Source organism: Triticum urartu, chromosome 4 (genome assembly GCF_003073215.2).
Source record: "Triticum urartu cultivar G1812 chromosome 4, Tu2.1, whole genome shotgun sequence".
NCBI classification, from domain to species: domain Eukaryota; kingdom Viridiplantae; phylum Streptophyta; class Magnoliopsida; order Poales; family Poaceae; genus Triticum; species Triticum urartu.
The window spans coordinates 12,371,766-12,390,185 of record NC_053025.1 but is presented as its reverse complement, the minus strand read 5'-3'; the positions used below and the strand labels follow the sequence as shown (position 1 = coordinate 12,390,185).

The window sequence follows — 18,420 nt, the reverse complement described above, 5'->3', positions numbered from 1 at the left end:
AATATATATTAAGAAATGAAAACATGTACTATTTGAGGAAATGTTTCTCCCAAAATTTAAAGAGTATTCACTTATTTTAAAAGGTGTTCATTATTTTTGGAAAAAGTTCGCGATTATAAAAAAGGTCGCGAATTTGAGAATTTTTTTTGTGAACTTTAAAATTGTTTGCGAATTCTAACAAATGCTCACAGATTTTTAAAAGCGTTCAATTTTCTAACATGTTCACAATACTTTAAAAATATTTTTGTTTTTAAATGTTCACAAATATTAATTATGTTCATTATTTCGGAAAACAAATATATGGCTTTATAAAAGAAATTAAAACGAAAATACACACTAGCAGAAGGAAATATATGCAATAACATGGAAAGTACACATTGTGATACGATAAGTGCACCGGATAATATTGGAAGCACATGTAGTTGAAAAATTAGAGATGAAATAAGGTTCTCCCTGTGTAGCCCTCGTTTCGATGATGCTTTTAGTGACATCTGAGGGCGTGTGGAGGTTTGTCTCGGGCGGATCTCGCGGGATTCGTTCGGCGTTTGTCTTTGGTAGATCCGCTTGGATCCGATCTCCGTCCGTCTACGTTTGTGTGTCTACAGGTTGGATCATTCCGATCTACGCTTCTCTTCATCGACAGCGGTTGCTGCTTTGGTGTGTTGGTCCTCTAAGGTCTTAGCATGACGACTTTACGACTGTCTATTAAAAAATGTTTGTCTGGCTCCGGTGATGGAGGGCGATGACAGCGCCGCGCCTTTGTCTTGCTCCAGTGCTTGTGATCGTCGCTAGATGGTTTATGGACATGAATGTAATTTCTACTTCTGGCTTTTTATACGACTTTGACAGTTGATGAATAGATCTGAAGTTTTTCTGTAAAAAAATAGACTAAAAAACATGTAGTTAAAAAATACTGAAATCTATATAGGCATGGGATTTAGTTCCTAAGATATCAAAGCGAGGATTACAAGTGTGAAAACGGTTCATAATTCACACGGACGTTTCAAAATATATTGAGCATTCTATTTTACCAACTTGTCGACATTATTCCACATCAGTTAAAGCTTCAGTCCGCGTTGCACCGGCGTCAGTCATATCGACAAACAATACTACTAGTAGAGGTCAGTAAAAACGACTACATGAGGTCATTATGAAGTGTCTAACTGTCTATCAGTGTGAACGCTGAAGAGAAGAAGGAAAAAAGATCAATGGATGCCGCGCGGATTTTGTACTTGCGGCACTTGCAGGCATGCATGCATCCACCGTGAGTGAGTGAAACTAATTAAAATGCAGATGGGAAGGACGTGAAGTTTTTGCACCAGACCTCAAATGAGCTTGGGTGAAAAATAAAATCGATAAATGTCAAAAAAAATGATCAAAAAAATCCGAATTTTTTATGGCAAACTTTGACGAATGTCCTACGAGCTCGGAAAGTTTCATCATGAAATTACATTTGTGGAAGTCATGAAGAAAAAAACGATACTCTGAAAATGCTATTTTCAAACTCATTTTGAAGCACTGATTTCCCCCCAACATTTTAGAGTGCGGATTCACTCATTTTGCTCCGTGTATAGTCCATATTGAAATCTTTAAAAGGACTTATATTTAGGAATTAAGGGAGCAGATTTAAGTCTATTTTAAGGAAAAAGGTACCTTTTGCCAACATTTTTGAAATTACTCTCTTCTCCATTTCATATTAGTTGCCGCTGATTTAGTATAAAGTACTTCCGCAAAAAAGGAGTATAAAGTAATCAATCAGCGCTTGGAACTGAAACTTTGACCGGTTTGCCTGCTGGCCGGGCACAAACAGAATCCATCGTACGTACTCTCCCTGCAAGTTGCTACTATAGCGAGGCACTGCACTGCACTCCTTGACTGATGCGCCCGACGTCCGTGTATTCTTACCCACCAACTAGACCGATCTCATTTAGTAGACTAATGAGAACTATTGAGTTGGTACTATGCATTACGCCCATGTTGCTATGCCATCTGTCAGATCTTTCTTGCCATCTTTGGGGGAAGATACTGTGTATGCATCCAGGATCGAGATATCTTACCAGCTGAAGGACGCACACATTTTCTTTGAGCAAAGAAATAGTTCATTTGCATCCCCGAGGCCGAGGGTGGACCGTCCATCTTGACCCTAGGTTAACCCTCGTTTAAGTTGCCGGCATCGTCATTTGATCTGGCATAGGCCGGAGGTGGACTCACTGTGGACACTGCAGAGGCGGTCATGCTAACACCTTTAGCTCCAAGTAACATAAAGTGCTCGACCATTGCTTTATATATGTTGGTAGGAAGTTACGAAATCTTATTCATCATCAATTTTGAATAATTTGCTTTGGAACTTGTGGAAACACAACAAACTTTTTTGGTGTGGGGGAAATAGTTATGCTCATAGAAAACGCAAAATCACTTTGTTTTGCTTTCATTGGGAGTTCAATTAAGAAAAAATATGCTCGTCGAAATGAAAAAAGGTAGATATAGGCCGGAGGTGGACTCACTGTGGACACTGCAGAGGCGGTCATGCTAACACCTTTAGCTCCAAGTAACATAAAGTGCTCGACCATTGCTTTATATATGTTGGTAGGAAGTTACGAAATCTTATTCATCATCAATTTTGAATAATTTGCTTTGGAACTTGTGGAAACACAACAAACTTTTTTGGTGTGGGGGAAATAGTTATGCTCATAGAAAACGCAAAATCACTTTGTTTTGCTTTCATTGGGAGTTCAATTAAGAAAAAATATGCTCGTCGAAATGAAAAAAGGTAGATATATTTTCTTTCATTGAGAGTTGAACTCAAGACCTCCCGCTTACTAAGCGGGTGCTCTAACCAACTGATCTATGAAAGCTTCTTGCAAATAATTTTATTTGGCGAAACATGTGATCAATTTAGGCAGATACTAACCCCACCCCTCCCCCCAAGGTCACGATAGACGTGTTGCTATCGACAGAATGTCATCTCCTATGGACATAATATCTCAGTTTAATAAGGTCCCCTTATACTAGAGGTAAGTTGAATACATAGTCGTCGTCTTCTTAGGGCGGCGAGGTTAGGATTTCTTGTCTTGTGTGCACAACGACAAGATCTGTCATCAGGTGCTTCGGAACGGTTCAAGGGTTCAACGATGACGCCTGCGATTCTAGGGCGGGTACTTTCTTAGGGGCACGTGCACGAAGACTTCCCGACTGTCAAGGTCAAGCCGGCTTCAGCATGGGAGCAGCGACAACGGCGTGCCGATGGCTCGTTCTAGTGGCAGTACTGGTCGCTGGATAGTCCAGAGACCTCGACGCAAATTTTATTATGTTTGAGTTGCGTTGTACTTTCAGTGAACCTTTATAATAGACCTGCGTGTTTCGCATGAAAAAAATATATTCTTATTATGGAAAATCACAATATTTCAAGCAGATCCTAGTAGTTGGCATTGTGCTCTATGGGTGTTCTCGCAACAGAGATCACTCGACTTATGTCGTACAGAAGAAAACAATAGTCATTACTCGTGGAAATATGTGAAGTATGTAGGGGGGAAATGCTATGCTCGTATCAAACACCAAAAAAAATTATGTTGGTGGAAAATGCAAAGTCACTTTGATTTGCTTTCATTGAGAGCTCAAAATGGAAAATAAATTTGTTATGCCTCATGGGAAACTTTGGGGATGAAATATTTGTGCTGGTGGAAATGTAAAATCACTTTAATTTGCTTTCATTGAGAGCTCAACATGGGAAAATATGCCCCACTGAAAACTTTGGGGGTTGAAATTTTTATGATGGTGGAAAATGAAAAATCACTTTGTTTTGCTTTCAGTTAAGAGCTGAACGTGGGAAACAAATTTGTTATGCCTAGTCAAAAACTATTGGGGTGAAATATTTATAATATTTATGTTGTGCAAATGCAAAATCACTTTGATTTGCTTTCATTGAGAGCTTAGTATGCGGGGGGGGATGCTATGCTCACTGAAAACTTTGGGGGTGAAATATTTGTGCTGGTGGAAAATGCAAGATCACTTTGATTTGCTTTCATTGAGAGCTCAACATGGGGAACAAATAAAAGGAACAAAAAAATACAGAAATTGAAAACTTTGGGGGTGAAATATTTGTGCTGGTGCAAAATGCAAGATCACTTTGATTTTCTTTCATTTGGGGTGAAATATTTATGTTGTGGAAATGCAAAATCACTTTGATTTGCTGCTATGATCATTGAAAACTTTGGGGGTGAAATATTTGTGCTGGTGGAAAATGCAAGATCATTTTGGTTTGCTTTCATTGAGAGCTCAACATGGGGAACAAATAAAAGGAGCAAAAAAATACAGAAATTGAAAACTTTGGGGGTGAAATATTTGTGCTGGTGCAAAATGCAAGATCACTTTGATTTTCTTTCATTTGGGGTAAAGTATTTATGTTGTGGAAATACAAAATCACTTTGATTTGCTGCTATGATCATTGACAACTTTGGGGGTGAAATATTTGTGCTGGTGGAAAATGCAAGATCATTTTGGTTTGCTTTCATTGAGAGCTCAACATGGGGAACAAATAAAAGGAGCAAAAAAATACAGAAATTGAAAACTTTGGGGGTGAAATATTTGTGCTGGTGCAAAATGCAAGATCACTTTGATTTTCTTTCATTTGGGGTGAAATATTTATGTTGTGGAAATACAAAATCACTTTGATTTGCTGATCATTGACAACTTTGGGGGTGAAATATTTGTGCTGGTGGAAAATGCAAGATCATTTTGATTTGCTTTCATTGAGAGCTCAACATGGGGAACAAATAAAAGGAGCAAAAAAAATACAGAAATTGAAAACTTTGGGAGTTGAACTCAAGACCTCCCGCTTACTAAACGGGTGCTCTAACCAACTGAGCTATGAAAGCTTCTTGCAAATAATTTTAATTGGCAGAACATGTGATCAATTTAGGCAGATACTAACCCCACCCACCCACCCACCCCAAAGTCACCATAGATGTGTTGCTATCGACATAAATGTCATCTCCTATGGAGATAATATCCCAGTTTAATAAGGTCGTCTTATACTAGAGGTAAGTTGAATACATAGCCGTCGTCTTCTTAGGGCGGCGAGGTTATGATTTCTTGTCTTGTGTGCACAACGGCAAGATCTGTCATCAGGTGCTTCGGAACGGTTCAAGGGTTCAACGATGACGCCTGCGATTCTAGGGCGGGTACTGTTCTTAGGGGCACGTGCACGAAGACTTCCCGACTGTCAAGGTCAAGCCGGCTTCAGCATGGGAGCAGCGACAACGGCGTGCCGATGGCTCGTTCTAGTGGCAGTACTGGTCGCTGGATAGTCCAGAGACCTCGACGCAAATTTTATTATGTTTGAGTTGCGTTGTACTTTCGGTGAACCTTTATAATAGACCTGCGTGTTTCGCATGAAAAAAATATATTCTTATTATGGAAAATCACAATATTTCAAGCAGATCCTAGTAGTTGGCATTGTGCTCTATGGGTGTTCTCGCAACAGAGATCACTCGACTTATGTCGTACAGAAGAAAACAATAGTCATTACTCGTGGAAATATGTGAAGTATGTAGGGGGGAAATGCTATGCTCGTATCAAACACCAAAAAAAATTATGTTGGTGGAAAATGCAAAGTCACTTTGATTTGCTTTCATTGAGAGCTCAAAATGGAAAATAAATTTGTTATGCCTCATGGGAAACTTTGGGGATGAAATATTTGTGCTGGTGGAAATGTAAAATCACTTTAATTTGCTTTCATTGAGAGCTCAACATGGGAAAATATGCCCCACTGAAAACTTTGGGGGTTGAAATTTTTATGTTGGTGGAAAATGAAAAATCACTTTGTTTTGCTTTCAGTTAAGAGCTCAACGTGGGAAACAAATTTGTTATGCCTAGTCAAAAACTATTGGGGTGAAATATTTATAATATTTATGTTGTGCAAATGCAAAATCACTTTGATTTGCTTTCATTGAGAGCTTAGTATGCGGGGGGGGATGCTATGCTCACTGAAAACTTTGGGGGTGAAATATTTGTGCTGGTGGAAAATGCAAGATCACTTTGATTTGCTTTCATTTGGGGTGAAATATTTATGTTGTGCAAATGCAAAATCACTTTTATTTGCTGCTATGATCATTGAAAACTTTGGGGTGAAATATTTGTGCTGGTGCAAAATGCAAGATCACTTTGATTTTCTTTCATTTGGGGTGAAATATTTATGTTGTGGAAATGCAAAATCACTTTGATTTGCTGCTATGATCATTGAAAACTTTGGGGGTGAAATATTTGTGCTGGTGGAAAATGCAAGATCATTTTGATTTGCTTTCATTGAGAGCTCAACATGGGGAACAAATAAAAGGAGCAAAAAAAATTACAGAAATTGAAAACTTTGGGGGTGAAATATTTGTGCTGGTGCAAAATGCAAGATCACTTTGATTTTCTTTCATTTGGGGTGAAATATTTATGTTGTGGAAATGCAAAATCACTTTGATTTTGCTGCTATGATCATTGAAAACTTTGGGGGTGAAATATTTGTGCTGGTGGAAAATGCAAGATCATTTTGATTTGCTTTCATTGAGAGCTCAACATGGGGAACAAATAAAAGGAGCAAAAAAATACAGAAATTGAAAACTTTGGGGGTGAAATATTTGTGCTGGTGCAAAATGCAAGATCACTTTGATTTTCTTTCATTTGGGGTGAAATATTTATGTTGTGGAAATGCAAAATCACTTTGATTTGCTGCTATGATCATTGAAAACTTTGGGGGTGAAATATTTGTGCTGGTGGAAAATGCAAGATCATTTTGATTTGCTTTCATTGAGAGCTCATCATGGGGAACAAATAAAAGGAGCAAAAAAATACAGAAATTGCTTTCATTGAGAGTTGAACTCAAGACCTCCCGCTTACTAAACGGGTGCTCTAACCAACTGAGCTATGAAAGCTTCTTGCAAATAATTTTATTTGGCGAAACATGTGATCAATTTAGGCAGATCCTAACCCCACCCCCTCCCCCCAAAGTCACGATAGACGTGTTGCTATCGACAGAATGTCATCTCCTATGGACATAATATCTCAGTTTAATAAGGTCCCCTTATACTAGAGGTAAGTTGAATACATAGTGGTCGTCTCCTTGGGACGACGAGGTTAGGATTTCTTCTCTTGCTTGCACAATCGCGAGATCTGTTATCATGTGCTTCAGAATGGTTCAAGGGTTCAACGATGACACCTACTACTCTAGTGCGGGTATTGTTCTTAGGGGCACGTACACGAAGACTTCCCGGTTGTCAAGGTCAGGCCGGCTCCAGCATGGGAGCAGCAACAACGACGTGTCGATGGCTCGTTCTAGCGACAGTACTGGTCGGCCGATAGTCCAGAGACCTCGACGTAAATTTTATTATGTTTGAGATGCTTTGTACTTTCGATGAACCTTTATAATAGATCTGTGTGTTTCGCACGAAAAAACATATTCTTACTATGGAAAATCACAATATTTCAAGCAGAGCTAGTAATTATCATTGTGCTCTATGGGTGTTCTGGCAACAGAGATCACTCGACTTATGTCGTACAGAAGAAAACAATAGTCCTTACTCGTGGAAACATGTGAAGTATGCAGGGAAAAAAATGCTATGCTCGTAACAAACACCAAAAAAATCATGTTGGTGGAAAATGCAAAGTCACTTTGATTTGCTTTCATTGAGAGCTCAACATCCAGGAGAGGGGGGGGGTGCTATGCTCATTGAAAACTTTGGGGAAGAAATATTTGTGCTGGTGGAAAATACAAAATCACTTTGATTTTGCTTTCATTGAGAGCCCAACATGGGGAACAAATAAAAGGAGCAAAAAAAATTAATAAATTGCTTTCATTGAGAGCTCAACATCCAGGAGAGGGGGGGGGTGCTATGCTCATTGAAAACTTTGGGGAAGAAATATTTGTGCTGGTGGAAAATACAAAATCACTTTGATTTTGCTTTCATTGAGAGCCCAACATGGGGAACAAATAAAAGGAGCAAAAAAAATTAATAAATTGCTTTCATTGAGAGCTCAACATCCAGGAGAGGGGGGGGGTGCTATGCTCATTGAAAACTTTGGGGAAGAAATATTTGTGCTGGTGGAAAATACAAAATCACTTTGATTTTGCTTTCATTGAGAGCCCAACATGGGGAACAAATAAAAGGAGCAAAAAAAATTAATAAATTGCTTTCATTGAGAGTTGAACTCAAGACCTCCCGCTTACTAAACGGGTGCTCTAACCAACTGAGCTATGAAAGCTTGTTATTCAAGATATTCTTTTCCTTTTCTTGTCCAAGTATTTCCTGCCCTTTCGTGCCCAAATACTTCGGTGCCTAACCCGCCGAAGTAGTCCTTCGTTGTGTAGTGCTAGATGATGGAAAAGTTTGAATGCACGCAACATCTTGTATTTTGAAACGAACAACAAAACGAAAGGCAGATCCTAGCTTAGTCGTCCACAAGTTTTTGTTGGAACTATGAATTGCAGAGATGTTTTAGAATATATCGAAAACAAGGCTCTTAACTCATAGTGATTACTGTATTAGTTTGCTCACAGTAATTTAGTTTATGTCAGTACGTAGTCGTGCCCTTAGTACTGAAATTCATCTTTAAAAAAATGTAGCACTAATATGCCAAGAATTTGCGCTTAATACACTTCCCTGAATGAATTGGGCCATCTGAGGCAGTACGCAGATCAAACAAATACTTCTACCTTCAAAAAGAACCCCCAAAAAACACATACGAAAGTGGAAGGCAGTAACAGTTATCAACATGATCATATATCCCACACTGGACAGCGAAAACACGTAATGCATGCACAAATACACAAACTGTTCTTCACTCCAGCACATTTGCCGTAACCTTGGTATAGTTACAGCTAGCCTAGTCCACCAATCGGACCTGAATGGATTGGTACACTGATGATGTGGCAGCAGCACAAAGTTGGTTCAGATCCGAGTCGGCCACGACCAAGACGGAGTCCCCAGGTTTCACCGAGCCCTTGGACTTCAGGAGCTTGATGGTCTGCTTGAAGTTGTCGTCCATGCTATTCAACAGCGGGAGCTGGAGCGGGATCACCCCCCAGTAAAGGTTCATGCTCTTTCTCGTGTTGGCGTCGTCGGTGAACGCAAAGATGGGAGGGTTGGGTCGGTTGCGTGACAGGAGCGACGCCATGTGGCCATGCTTTGTGTAAACGAAGATGGCGTCCACGGCAAGGTTGTTTGCTGCATGGAGCCATGGAGTATATACAACAGGTGAGTTTTGCTGGAACGATAAAAATTGGATATGGAGTTTGCACAGGAAAACAAAATAGCCATTACCCATTTCCACAGCACTGCTGCATATTTGCTCCGAAATCCGGTCAGGCAGAGCTATCGCAAGCTGATACTGTGGAAGAAGTCTTTGCATGTTTTCCTCGCGGCTCCATGATTCCATCCTCTCACTAGCAGCACGTAGGACAGACAGAGCTTTCTCGGGATATGCACCTATGGCAGACTCGGCTGACAGCATTATCGCATCTGCGTATTGCCGCACTGCTTCAGAAACATCTGCCACCTTCATACAGGCAACGGGAGTTCATCAAGTGAATGCGAGAATAAGAGGGTAAAGTAGATGAAATATAATTCAATTTTCAGAAATAAGATTTCATAAAAAATAGTTCAGGTTACCTCTGCACGAGTAGGCGTTGGGTATTCAACCATTGATTCCAGAAGCTGCGAAGCAACTATCACAGGCTTGTTCAGGTTTCTACATAATTCAACAATCGCCTCTTGGATGGCTGGGATTTGTTCTAGAGGAACCTGAACTCCAAGATCACCACGCGCAACCATGACTCCATCTGATGCCTCTATGATGTCTTTAAGGTTCTTGAGAGATTCCAGACTCTCGATCTTTGCAAATATCTTAATGTGTCTGTTATACAAGTAGATTGTATTACGATATCAGGTACCCCCCAAAAAAAGAACAGTAATGTAACTCTCAAGTCCTAATGAATATGTATACCATCTTTTAATGGATAGAATTGTATCATTTGCTAAGTTTGGCGTATATCATATCACAGGCAAAAGTCCTAAAGTGCCATTTTAGTTGGATAAATAACAGACTCCCACTTCATATGCTCTATCGTCAAACAATGGAGTCAATTTCTATTGCTACGCCATTCCACATTTTCCAAGTTAGATATAGCAAATAGCATGCTCTAAACTACAAAAGGATCCTGCACTTATTGGAAGCTGTACAACAGCAGTCAGAGACTCAGAAGTCAGAACCCTGCTGCTGGTAATTTCTATGATCGAAGTTCTAACTTGAACAATCCTAGACACTACAGACACCTCTGGGGAACAAATATGTGTATCACCAACTTATGTTTAGGTCCTTTAAGAATTGCAGTTCTGCTCACTCTAATGATCTTCTGGAGAGGTAAGTTTTCAGGGACTTAATGTCATTAGCATCCTTTACAAATGAAAGAGCAATACAATCGACTCCTTCAGTTATGCCAAATTCAATGTCAGCCCAATCCTACAATACAATATAGGCAGTTAGCAAGCAAGAAGATACTAGTTTCAGTAAGTAATATAAGAATAAAAAATTAAGAATATTAGCCAAAAAAATTGTCATGCCATCAAACTGATAATTACAAAAAATATGGTTTGTTCTTAATGAGTGAGAAAATTAAAATGGAACTATCAAAAATGAAATACAAGAGCTACAAGAATAATAAGTGTGCATTATAAGTTAACCTTTGTCGATAATGTAGGAAGCCCAAAGTTCCTTTCAACTAATTTTCCGTCCCTCCAGAATGACAACTTGGCTCGAGGAAGAAGCAAACCTGGATCTGTGCACTTACAGCGCAGATCACTCCCGATCTTCTCTGTAACTTGAAATGTCGCCATTCCACCATCTATGACAAGCTCATCACCAACTAGAATGCCTGTACAGTGCCGTAATTACATTGTGAATAAGGCAATAAGCTGTTTTTAAAAGTCATATTATGGACAACCAACAAGCAACTCATGTTCATCTTCAGACCTTCAGAAAACTTATCAAAGTTCACGTGCATTGTAAATGGGTGAGCTTTATCTGTTTTTTTACTGGTAAATAACCATTCAGAGCAATCCTGCAATGTACCATCAAAGGAAGAAAAGATATCAGGATCTCCATCTTCGATGAAAGACAAGGCATAGAGGACTAAAACATATAATTATACAGATCACGGGCGATGTCAAACTCTCAGACTGGCCTGTCATCTAGTACAATTCACTTGTTTTCGTCAGGAGCTCAAAATCAAACACTCCCACTTATAGTAAAACACCCAGTCAATCTAAGTCAGCATGAAAACAGTGTGCTGTTCAATGTATGAGTAGCACAACTGATTGATACTCCAGTCTAATCAAATCACATATTGTCACTGTGGGATTCCACTGTTAGAAAATAATGTGATCAAATGACTAAGTTAACTATGACCTAAAAGGCACCATAAGTAATTGTGAGATTAAAAATCTCATTAGGGATTAATTAATTAACGAGCATGTAATGGGCGCTACACACAAATCCATGTAAATAGAGGGTGCGGCCCTGGACATGATTAACCACAAAACTAATCAAGGTTACGAGTGCTCCCAATCTTGCATCAATCCAAACCAATCTGGATAGCACACCGTCAGCAAACCCACCAGGTTCATGATCGACTCTGCTTCTTCTACTACATTGACTACAAAGATGGCTTCACCACCACCACCACCACCACCACCACCAACAACAACAACAACAACAACAAAGCCTTTAGTCCCAAACAAGTTGGGGTAGGCTAGAGGTGAAACCCATAAGATCTCGCAACCAACTCATGACTCGGGCACATGGATAGCAAGCTTCCACGCACCCCTGTCCATAGCTAGCTCTCTTCACCAAACTCAGGTTAGTCTAGTTAATTCCGCTGTAATTGCATTTGTGATGCGGTTAGTCTAGTTAGTTTGTATGTGCATGCAGCCATACGCCCATTATTATGACCCTCATTACAGTTTGTTTCTCTTAGACGCTTAGTAGTCATCATGTGCAATTAATGAGTGAAACGAAGTTTCTTATTTCCGTAGTCAAATTTTGAGAATCTCGTTATCAAAAGTAATTAAGTATCCAACGACCAATAGTTATAGGATTCCCATTAGACCCATGCCAGCAATATGTGTTCGAAAGAGACTTGCTATTGCAAGCAACCTTCAGTGAGGAGATCAGCAAGAATAGACATAGTGCTTGTATACTCAATGTCAATTGCTTGATCTTGGAGTCTTTTTTTCACACAATGATTGTTACTGCCAATGTATGTGTTTGGCGACACATGAGTTGTTGTACAAAAAGGAAACTACGGCTTGGTTATCGCACAATATTGTCAGTCGCTTAGCGATGTTGTCTACCAAACTGAGTCACGATTTCTCGTGGATCGAATAGAACTTTTTACTTCTGGTTACTGCATGATCTCTGATCAGACTACCCCACAGCAGAAAGTCAAACTCAGTACAAACCACGAAACCAGCACACCCATATGTAGCGCCCGAATCTGATGGGCGCAAATTTGTTTATCATTACAGTTTCTTATGGCCCTCATTACAGTTTGTTTCTCTTATTAGTCATCATGTGCACTTACCACCTAGTGAGTGACACAAACTTATTACCATAATGAAATTTTGAGAATCTAGCGATGTTGTTGCAGAATATTGTCAGTGGCTTAGTGATGCTATCTACTACCAAAATGAGTCCCAATTCCCCAGACAAAACTAGAGATTAATATGAGATCGAGTAGAATTTTTTACTTCTGGTCACTGCATGATCCCTGATCAGACTACTCCACAGCAGCGCAAAAGTCAAACACCGTACAAACCACGACCCGACCACACCCATGTGTAGCGCCTGAATCTGACCGACGCAATTGCAGAAAACAGCATACATGCCCGGCAGACACACCTCGGCCTTGACGGATGCGGCGCCGCCGTGGTCGGCGAAGAGGAGCTGGGAGCCCTCGGTGTCGACCATGAGGGAGACGCAGAAGCCCTCCTCGTCGTTGAGCCTGCGCACCTCGCGCATGGCGGCGCGGTGCCAGTCGCGGCCGCCGTGGCAGAGGTTGACCCGCGCCACGCCCATCCCGCCGCGCGCCAGCGCCGGCAGCGCGTCCACGCACGCCGGCCCCACCGTGCACACGAGCTTCGTCTTGCGCATGCCCATGAACCCCTTCTCCCTGAGCTCCGCCTCCGACACCACGTCCATCACCCCCTCCGCCGCCGCCCGGGCCGGACGGGCCCCGCTGCGGCGGGAGGCGTGGGCCGGGACAAGGTAGGAGGGGAACGAGCTGGCGGCGGCGGAGGTGGCCATCGGGGCTAGGGTTTTCGAGCCGGCGGCGGCGGCGGCGGCGGCGATGGTGGTGGGCGGACGATGCGAGGGAGGGAGACTCCTTCCTGCGGAGGGTGGTGGCGCACAGTGACAGGTGGGTCCCACTCCCACCTGGCAAGTGGACGACGGATTGGGCGAGCTGTCCCTGACAAGTGGGGCCGGCCGGCCGAACTAATGTTTGAGTTTTTTTCCCGCCCCTGATTGGTACCCGCTTTCCCCAAATTATCCTTTTTCACGAGTTGTTGTTTTTATCATTTCTTTGTACTAGCGATCGGTGTGTGATAAAAGAAGTTCATGAATTATGTTTATCATTTCATTTTGTATTCGACATGTTGTCTGTAGGTTATACACCATTTTTTGTACAGTCATTTTTAAACGATATTACATAGGCACACGGAAATGTACTGAATATGAAGTTGATGTCCGTTTGGGTTCATGTGTGTGTGTGTGTGTTCTATTGGCACTTTGAAATAAATTCAACAGCCATATATCATTTTGTGGATCAATACTGGATTATGTAAGCACATGAACAAAATGCACCGAGCAGCTATATCAAAGTCCAACTCATTAACTATTTGTGGAGTCTCATAAGATAAAAACAATTTTATTTTGCAATAGTGAGAAATAGAAAAGGGAAAGACAAACCAACTATTAAGTTGGCGTTCTACAAAAACATAGAAGTGTCAAACAATGCAATAGTCATTTCTTTATCGTACACACGTGAAACCTTCTTTTTTGCGGGTATATTAGAAACTTTGCTGATGCACAGATCCAAAGCGTTGAAATCCTCTGGAAGTGAGGCAAAATAGATGACAGACAGACCACCAGTAAAACAAAATATGTCAAGCACAACAATATCAACCTGAAATTTTATTTGGCATGTCAGGCAAACTACAGCCCATCTGCTTCTATGCTTGAAAATCAGTGCTTTGTATTTCACAAATGAGAAGTACAAGATGAGATATCCATTTGACAATGCTAAGTTAGCTGGTTGGTCTAGAAAACTGACATTAGAACCAAAAAAAAAGGTAATATCAATATAGAAGGGCTAAACATAAGTTCAAATCTGTGAGTTCATAACCGACGATCAATTGTACCAACTGATCTAGGTCCGCTGGTACACAGCGCCATAGAACAGAGTATCATCCTCCAAGTACTAGAAATGACAAGAATTATCCAAGTTCTCCATGTACTGGACCCATCATTTCACATACATATGGACAAACAAAGTCACAAAGCAAGAATGTTGTTAGCAATAGATGAGATGTCTTGTCCACATCCATAAAAAATCGAATCTATTGGGATCAACTCTCAGTATGGAACATAACAGCAGAGGTTCACAAGATTCATCATCTCAATCAGAGAACAATACAAGGTGTCCACAATCACTCGTGCAGTTTCAAAAGCAATCTCAAACTACAAACATAAATCCTCCTAATAATCAATTGCGCAGAACATAACAGCAGAAAGCTGTCGGTTATCAATCATCATATCTGTCGGAGCACTAACTAGACTCGGCCTCGGGTGATTTGACACTCCGCAGCCTGCTGGAGCGCCGGACCGGGGTCATCGCCTCATCATCCTTGTTCCTCTGCAAAAACAAGTTCACAAGCTATAAGTTACATGCATATATCACATTTGAAATTGACTGAGCCGAGAAGATGGACAAGAAGAATCAAAGCTTACGTTCTTGGCAGCGATCTTCTCATAGGTCGTGAAGCTGCCATAGGATGATGTGGAGTATGACATGGACTCCCTCTTGGACGCGGGCTCGAGGCCGACGTTCTCTTCCTCCTTGGTCTTCCCCCTGCCATGGCCATGGCCAGACGACAAGCTGCTGCTGTACTGAGAGAAACCAGAGTCACCAAATCGCTCAGTTTCTTCTGCCACAGAACCTTTGACAACACGATGGCCCTCACTGCTTGCTGAACCAGATCGAGTCTCAGCCTCCTCGGCTTGACCCTGCTCAGCTGGTACATTGGCACCTGTGGCAACCTGAGCTTGCTTCTTCCACATGGAAAGGGCGGCAACGCCTGCTGAAAGAATGACCACAACGAGAGCAACACCTACTGCTGCAGCAGGCTTTGAGATTCTGTCCAAGTAGCTTGGCGACATGCTCGAGTCCGACTCAAGGCCAAGATGCGGCTCCTGGCCCTCCTTGCCACTGCCGTGGTTGTCCTCGGGCTCTTCACTCTCAACATCCTGTTCATGCTGCTCAGCAGGTTGAGATGGGGTGCCCAAATCCTGACTGATCTCTTCGCCACTGATGCTACCTGGAGCTGCTTCTGATGCCCCAACATCAAGCTCATCTACTGCCTTGGAGTAGTCTGCATCAGATTCTTCTACCACTGCAGCAACACCCTCTGATTCTGCAATCAAGTCAGCACTGCTTGCTTCAGAAACTGCATCCTGGATCTTCAACTGCTCCTCCAGGACACTGGCACCATAGCTGCTACCAGGAGCTTCTTCTGGCATTCCAACATCAAGCTCAACTACCACCATGTCGTAGTAGTCTGATGCATCATATTTTTCTCCCACTCCAGCATCATCAACTGATTCTTCTTCCGGCTCTGCAGTCAAGGCATTGGCACTGCTAATAGGCTCTTCACTCGGCACTGGCCATGCCTCAGCAAAGTTGTAGTAGAAATCAGCAGCAGCAGCATGGTTGTCACCATCGGCAGCCGCCGCACTCCAGTTGGCTGCAAAGTGCGGACCAAAGTACTCTTGCTTTTGCGTGGATGTAGAGGCCAAGGCCTCCCAGTAAGACGTGATCGAATCCAACGAACTGCTTGACCATTGCTTGAGCCAAGCAGCCAACTCCACAGGGTGTGATTCTTGAACTGAAAGAAAGCCTGACGCCTTCGACAAGGCGGTGTTTGACATGATCGGCGAATCCGGTTGCAGCAGCACGCACACGGAAGCAGCGGACATGAGCAGAACGAAAGCAAGGGGAAGCAGGAACCTCAACGAGGACCCCTTCTTCGCTGGAGCTCGCACCCCATGCTCCGGCTCCGGCGTCAGTGCACGAGCTCGCGGAGGAGTCGCCCTAGGCTCCGGTGCAGAGACGCGAGCCGGCTCGGGCGTCACCGCAGCAGCCTCTGATGGCAGCAGCAGAGCAGCCCGCGGTGAACCCGGCGTGGGATCTGGCGCCAGGACGCAAGCCTCGGCGGCTTCGGATGGAGCGGCGAGAGCTGGCTGCTCCCGTGGCAGGTGATTCTGCTGTGCTTGCTCTTGCTCCTCCTCCGTGAGGTCGTCCTCCGTGGTGGCAGTGGCGTCGGTTTCGTCGCTGCTCTCGGAGGCGGAGGCGGAGGCGAAGCCGTCCTCGAGGCGCCTGACGCCAGCGCGGCCGTGGCGGTAGATGTCGACGCGGGGGTTGGGCTTGTAGTGGAGGAAGCGCGGCCTCGGCGAAGTGTAGTTGGTCTTGGGGTCGTACAGGGCCGCCCGGGACGGCTCCGCGTCCACCGGATCGGCCGCCGCGTGCGGGTGGTTCACGCCCACGGGATCCTCCAACCCCGCGTCGTCGTCATCTCCAGCGAGCGGGCCGTGCCATGCGGCGGCCGCGGGAGGGGGCTCGAACGAGTGCCGCAGGCTGCGCTCCGCGCCCACCGTCTCGGCCGCCGCGCGCACGGGAATCTCCGTCCCCGCGTCGTCATCTCCAGCGGGAGCGAGAGGGGCGTCGAAGGAGAGGCGCAGGCGGCGCGGGTCGGGGGTTCCTCCCGCCTTGGGCTTGTGCGCGAGGTTGGCGGGGGAGAAGGGCGCGAGGTGAGGCGTGTCGTGGTTCCGCTCCCCGAGCACCTTGCTGGTGTTCCTGGGCGAGGCGGCCTTGGACGCGGCGGAGATGGTGGGCGCCATGAAGTTCTTCGGGCCGCCTGTGCGCGCCGCGGGCTTGGGGGTGCGGTCCCGCGGCTCGTTCTCCTTCTCCCCGAAGGAGGAGGAGAGGGGCCTCCGCCGCGGCGAGGGCGAGGAGGCGTGGTGGCACCCGCACCCGCCGCCAACGCCCTTGGAGCTGGCGCTCCTCTGCGAGGGGCAATCTGCAGACCAGGGACGGGGATTCAGCCAGAGCTCGTAGTCGAACAAACGCGACGAGAGAAGAAATCCAACGGAAATTAAGGGAAACCAGCGGAGGGGAGGGGAATTACCTGCGGGCTTGAAGGGGTTGGAGTCGGCGCTCCTCCGCATGGCGGGGCAGGGCCTGGCCGCGGCCGGCGACGGCGACGGGGACCTGGCCACCGCTGCCATCTCGGGGGAGGGAGAGCAGAGAGGATCACGGCGCGGCGGAGAGGGGGTCTCTTTTTTTCCCCGTTCGTTCTCTGGCTGATTTCGAAATCCGTTTGTTCTCTTCGCTTCTCGGGGGAATGGAATGAAAATGAAATGTGCGGAGAGTGGGGCGGGGATGGGCGCGGGTGGAGTTAAGAGGAGGGGGAGCGGTTTCTGTTGGGTGCAATGGCTAGATTTCGGGGAGGAAGCCGTTGGCGAGGTGTTCATTATTACCGCCCCCACCGACGGCCCCGCCTGGAAGAGGGATGGAGCCCGATGGATTCTCTCTTCTGCCCGTTGCCTTCAGGCTCCAGCTCACCCAGCCGACCGTTGCCACAGCTTTGTGGTGCCATTTTGAAACCGAGCCGCCGCGCTTGCCTCCTCCTCCTTCTCCTCATAGCAACTCTAGCATTTTCCCGACCTGCATGGAGACAGTTATGCAGGCCAAAATTTACGGCGGCAGATTAGAAACCGCAAACAAACCATTAAACTTTAAAAAAAGTTGTTTCGTGCGAGGAATTTAAGCAACAGCTCGCCGGAGCTCGCTCGCATAGATGGTTCTTCTTCGCATATAAGTTCATACAAGCCACATACATGCATAAAGGTTAGATATGATAGACAGGGCCTACACTGCCGCACCACTGCAACAAAATTGAGCTCACCGGAGCTCCTGCGGTAGCTGCCCACCGGCGGCGATCAGTCGGAGTCGGAGTCGAGGTCGACGAAGAGCTTCTCCTGCTCCTCCTTCATCACGCGCAGGTCGGCCTCCTTCTATGCGTGCTCCTGCGATGCCGTGAGGCCCGT

At 44.5% G+C, this 18,420-nt stretch overlaps 2 protein-coding genes and 3 non-coding genes across 5 annotated transcripts; all 5 read right to left on the bottom strand.

The window, feature by feature from the left end:
* Nucleotides 1-2,781: 2,781 nt before the first annotated feature.
* TRNAT-AGU lies at nt 2,782-2,855 on the bottom strand. Its single transcript has one exon. It is a non-coding gene; the product is annotated as a tRNA-Thr (tRNA).
* Nucleotides 2,856-6,843: 3,988 nt separating this feature from the next.
* Nucleotides 6,844-6,917, bottom strand: TRNAT-AGU. Its single transcript has one exon. It is a non-coding gene; the product is annotated as a tRNA-Thr (tRNA).
* Nucleotides 6,918-8,170: 1,253 nt separating this feature from the next.
* On the bottom strand, nt 8,171-8,244 carry TRNAT-AGU. Its single transcript has one exon. It is a non-coding gene; the product is annotated as a tRNA-Thr (tRNA).
* A 298-nt stretch (nt 8,245-8,542) lies between these two features.
* Nucleotides 8,543-13,476, bottom strand: LOC125550257 (pyruvate kinase isozyme A, chloroplastic-like). The gene is made up of 7 exons (XM_048713213.1): nt 12,937-13,476; nt 11,011-11,098; nt 10,722-10,912; nt 10,382-10,500; nt 9,651-9,894; nt 9,303-9,537; nt 8,543-9,206 (listed from the first exon to the last, which is right to left on the bottom strand). Exons 1-7 carry the CDS (start codon nt 13,339-13,341, stop codon nt 8,866-8,868), a joined length of 1,623 nt encoding a protein of 540 aa, XP_048569170.1. The 5' UTR covers nt 13,342-13,476; the 3' UTR covers nt 8,543-8,865.
* A 1,113-nt stretch (nt 13,477-14,589) lies between these two features.
* Nucleotides 14,590-17,843, bottom strand: LOC125550256. The gene is made up of 3 exons (XM_048713212.1): nt 17,499-17,843; nt 15,046-17,390; nt 14,590-14,950 (listed from the first exon to the last, which is right to left on the bottom strand). The coding sequence occupies exons 1-3, from the start codon at nt 17,596-17,598 to the stop codon at nt 14,864-14,866; spliced, it is 2,532 nt and encodes an 843-aa protein (XP_048569169.1). The 5' UTR covers nt 17,599-17,843; the 3' UTR covers nt 14,590-14,863.
* Nucleotides 17,844-18,420: the final 577 nt, after the last annotated feature.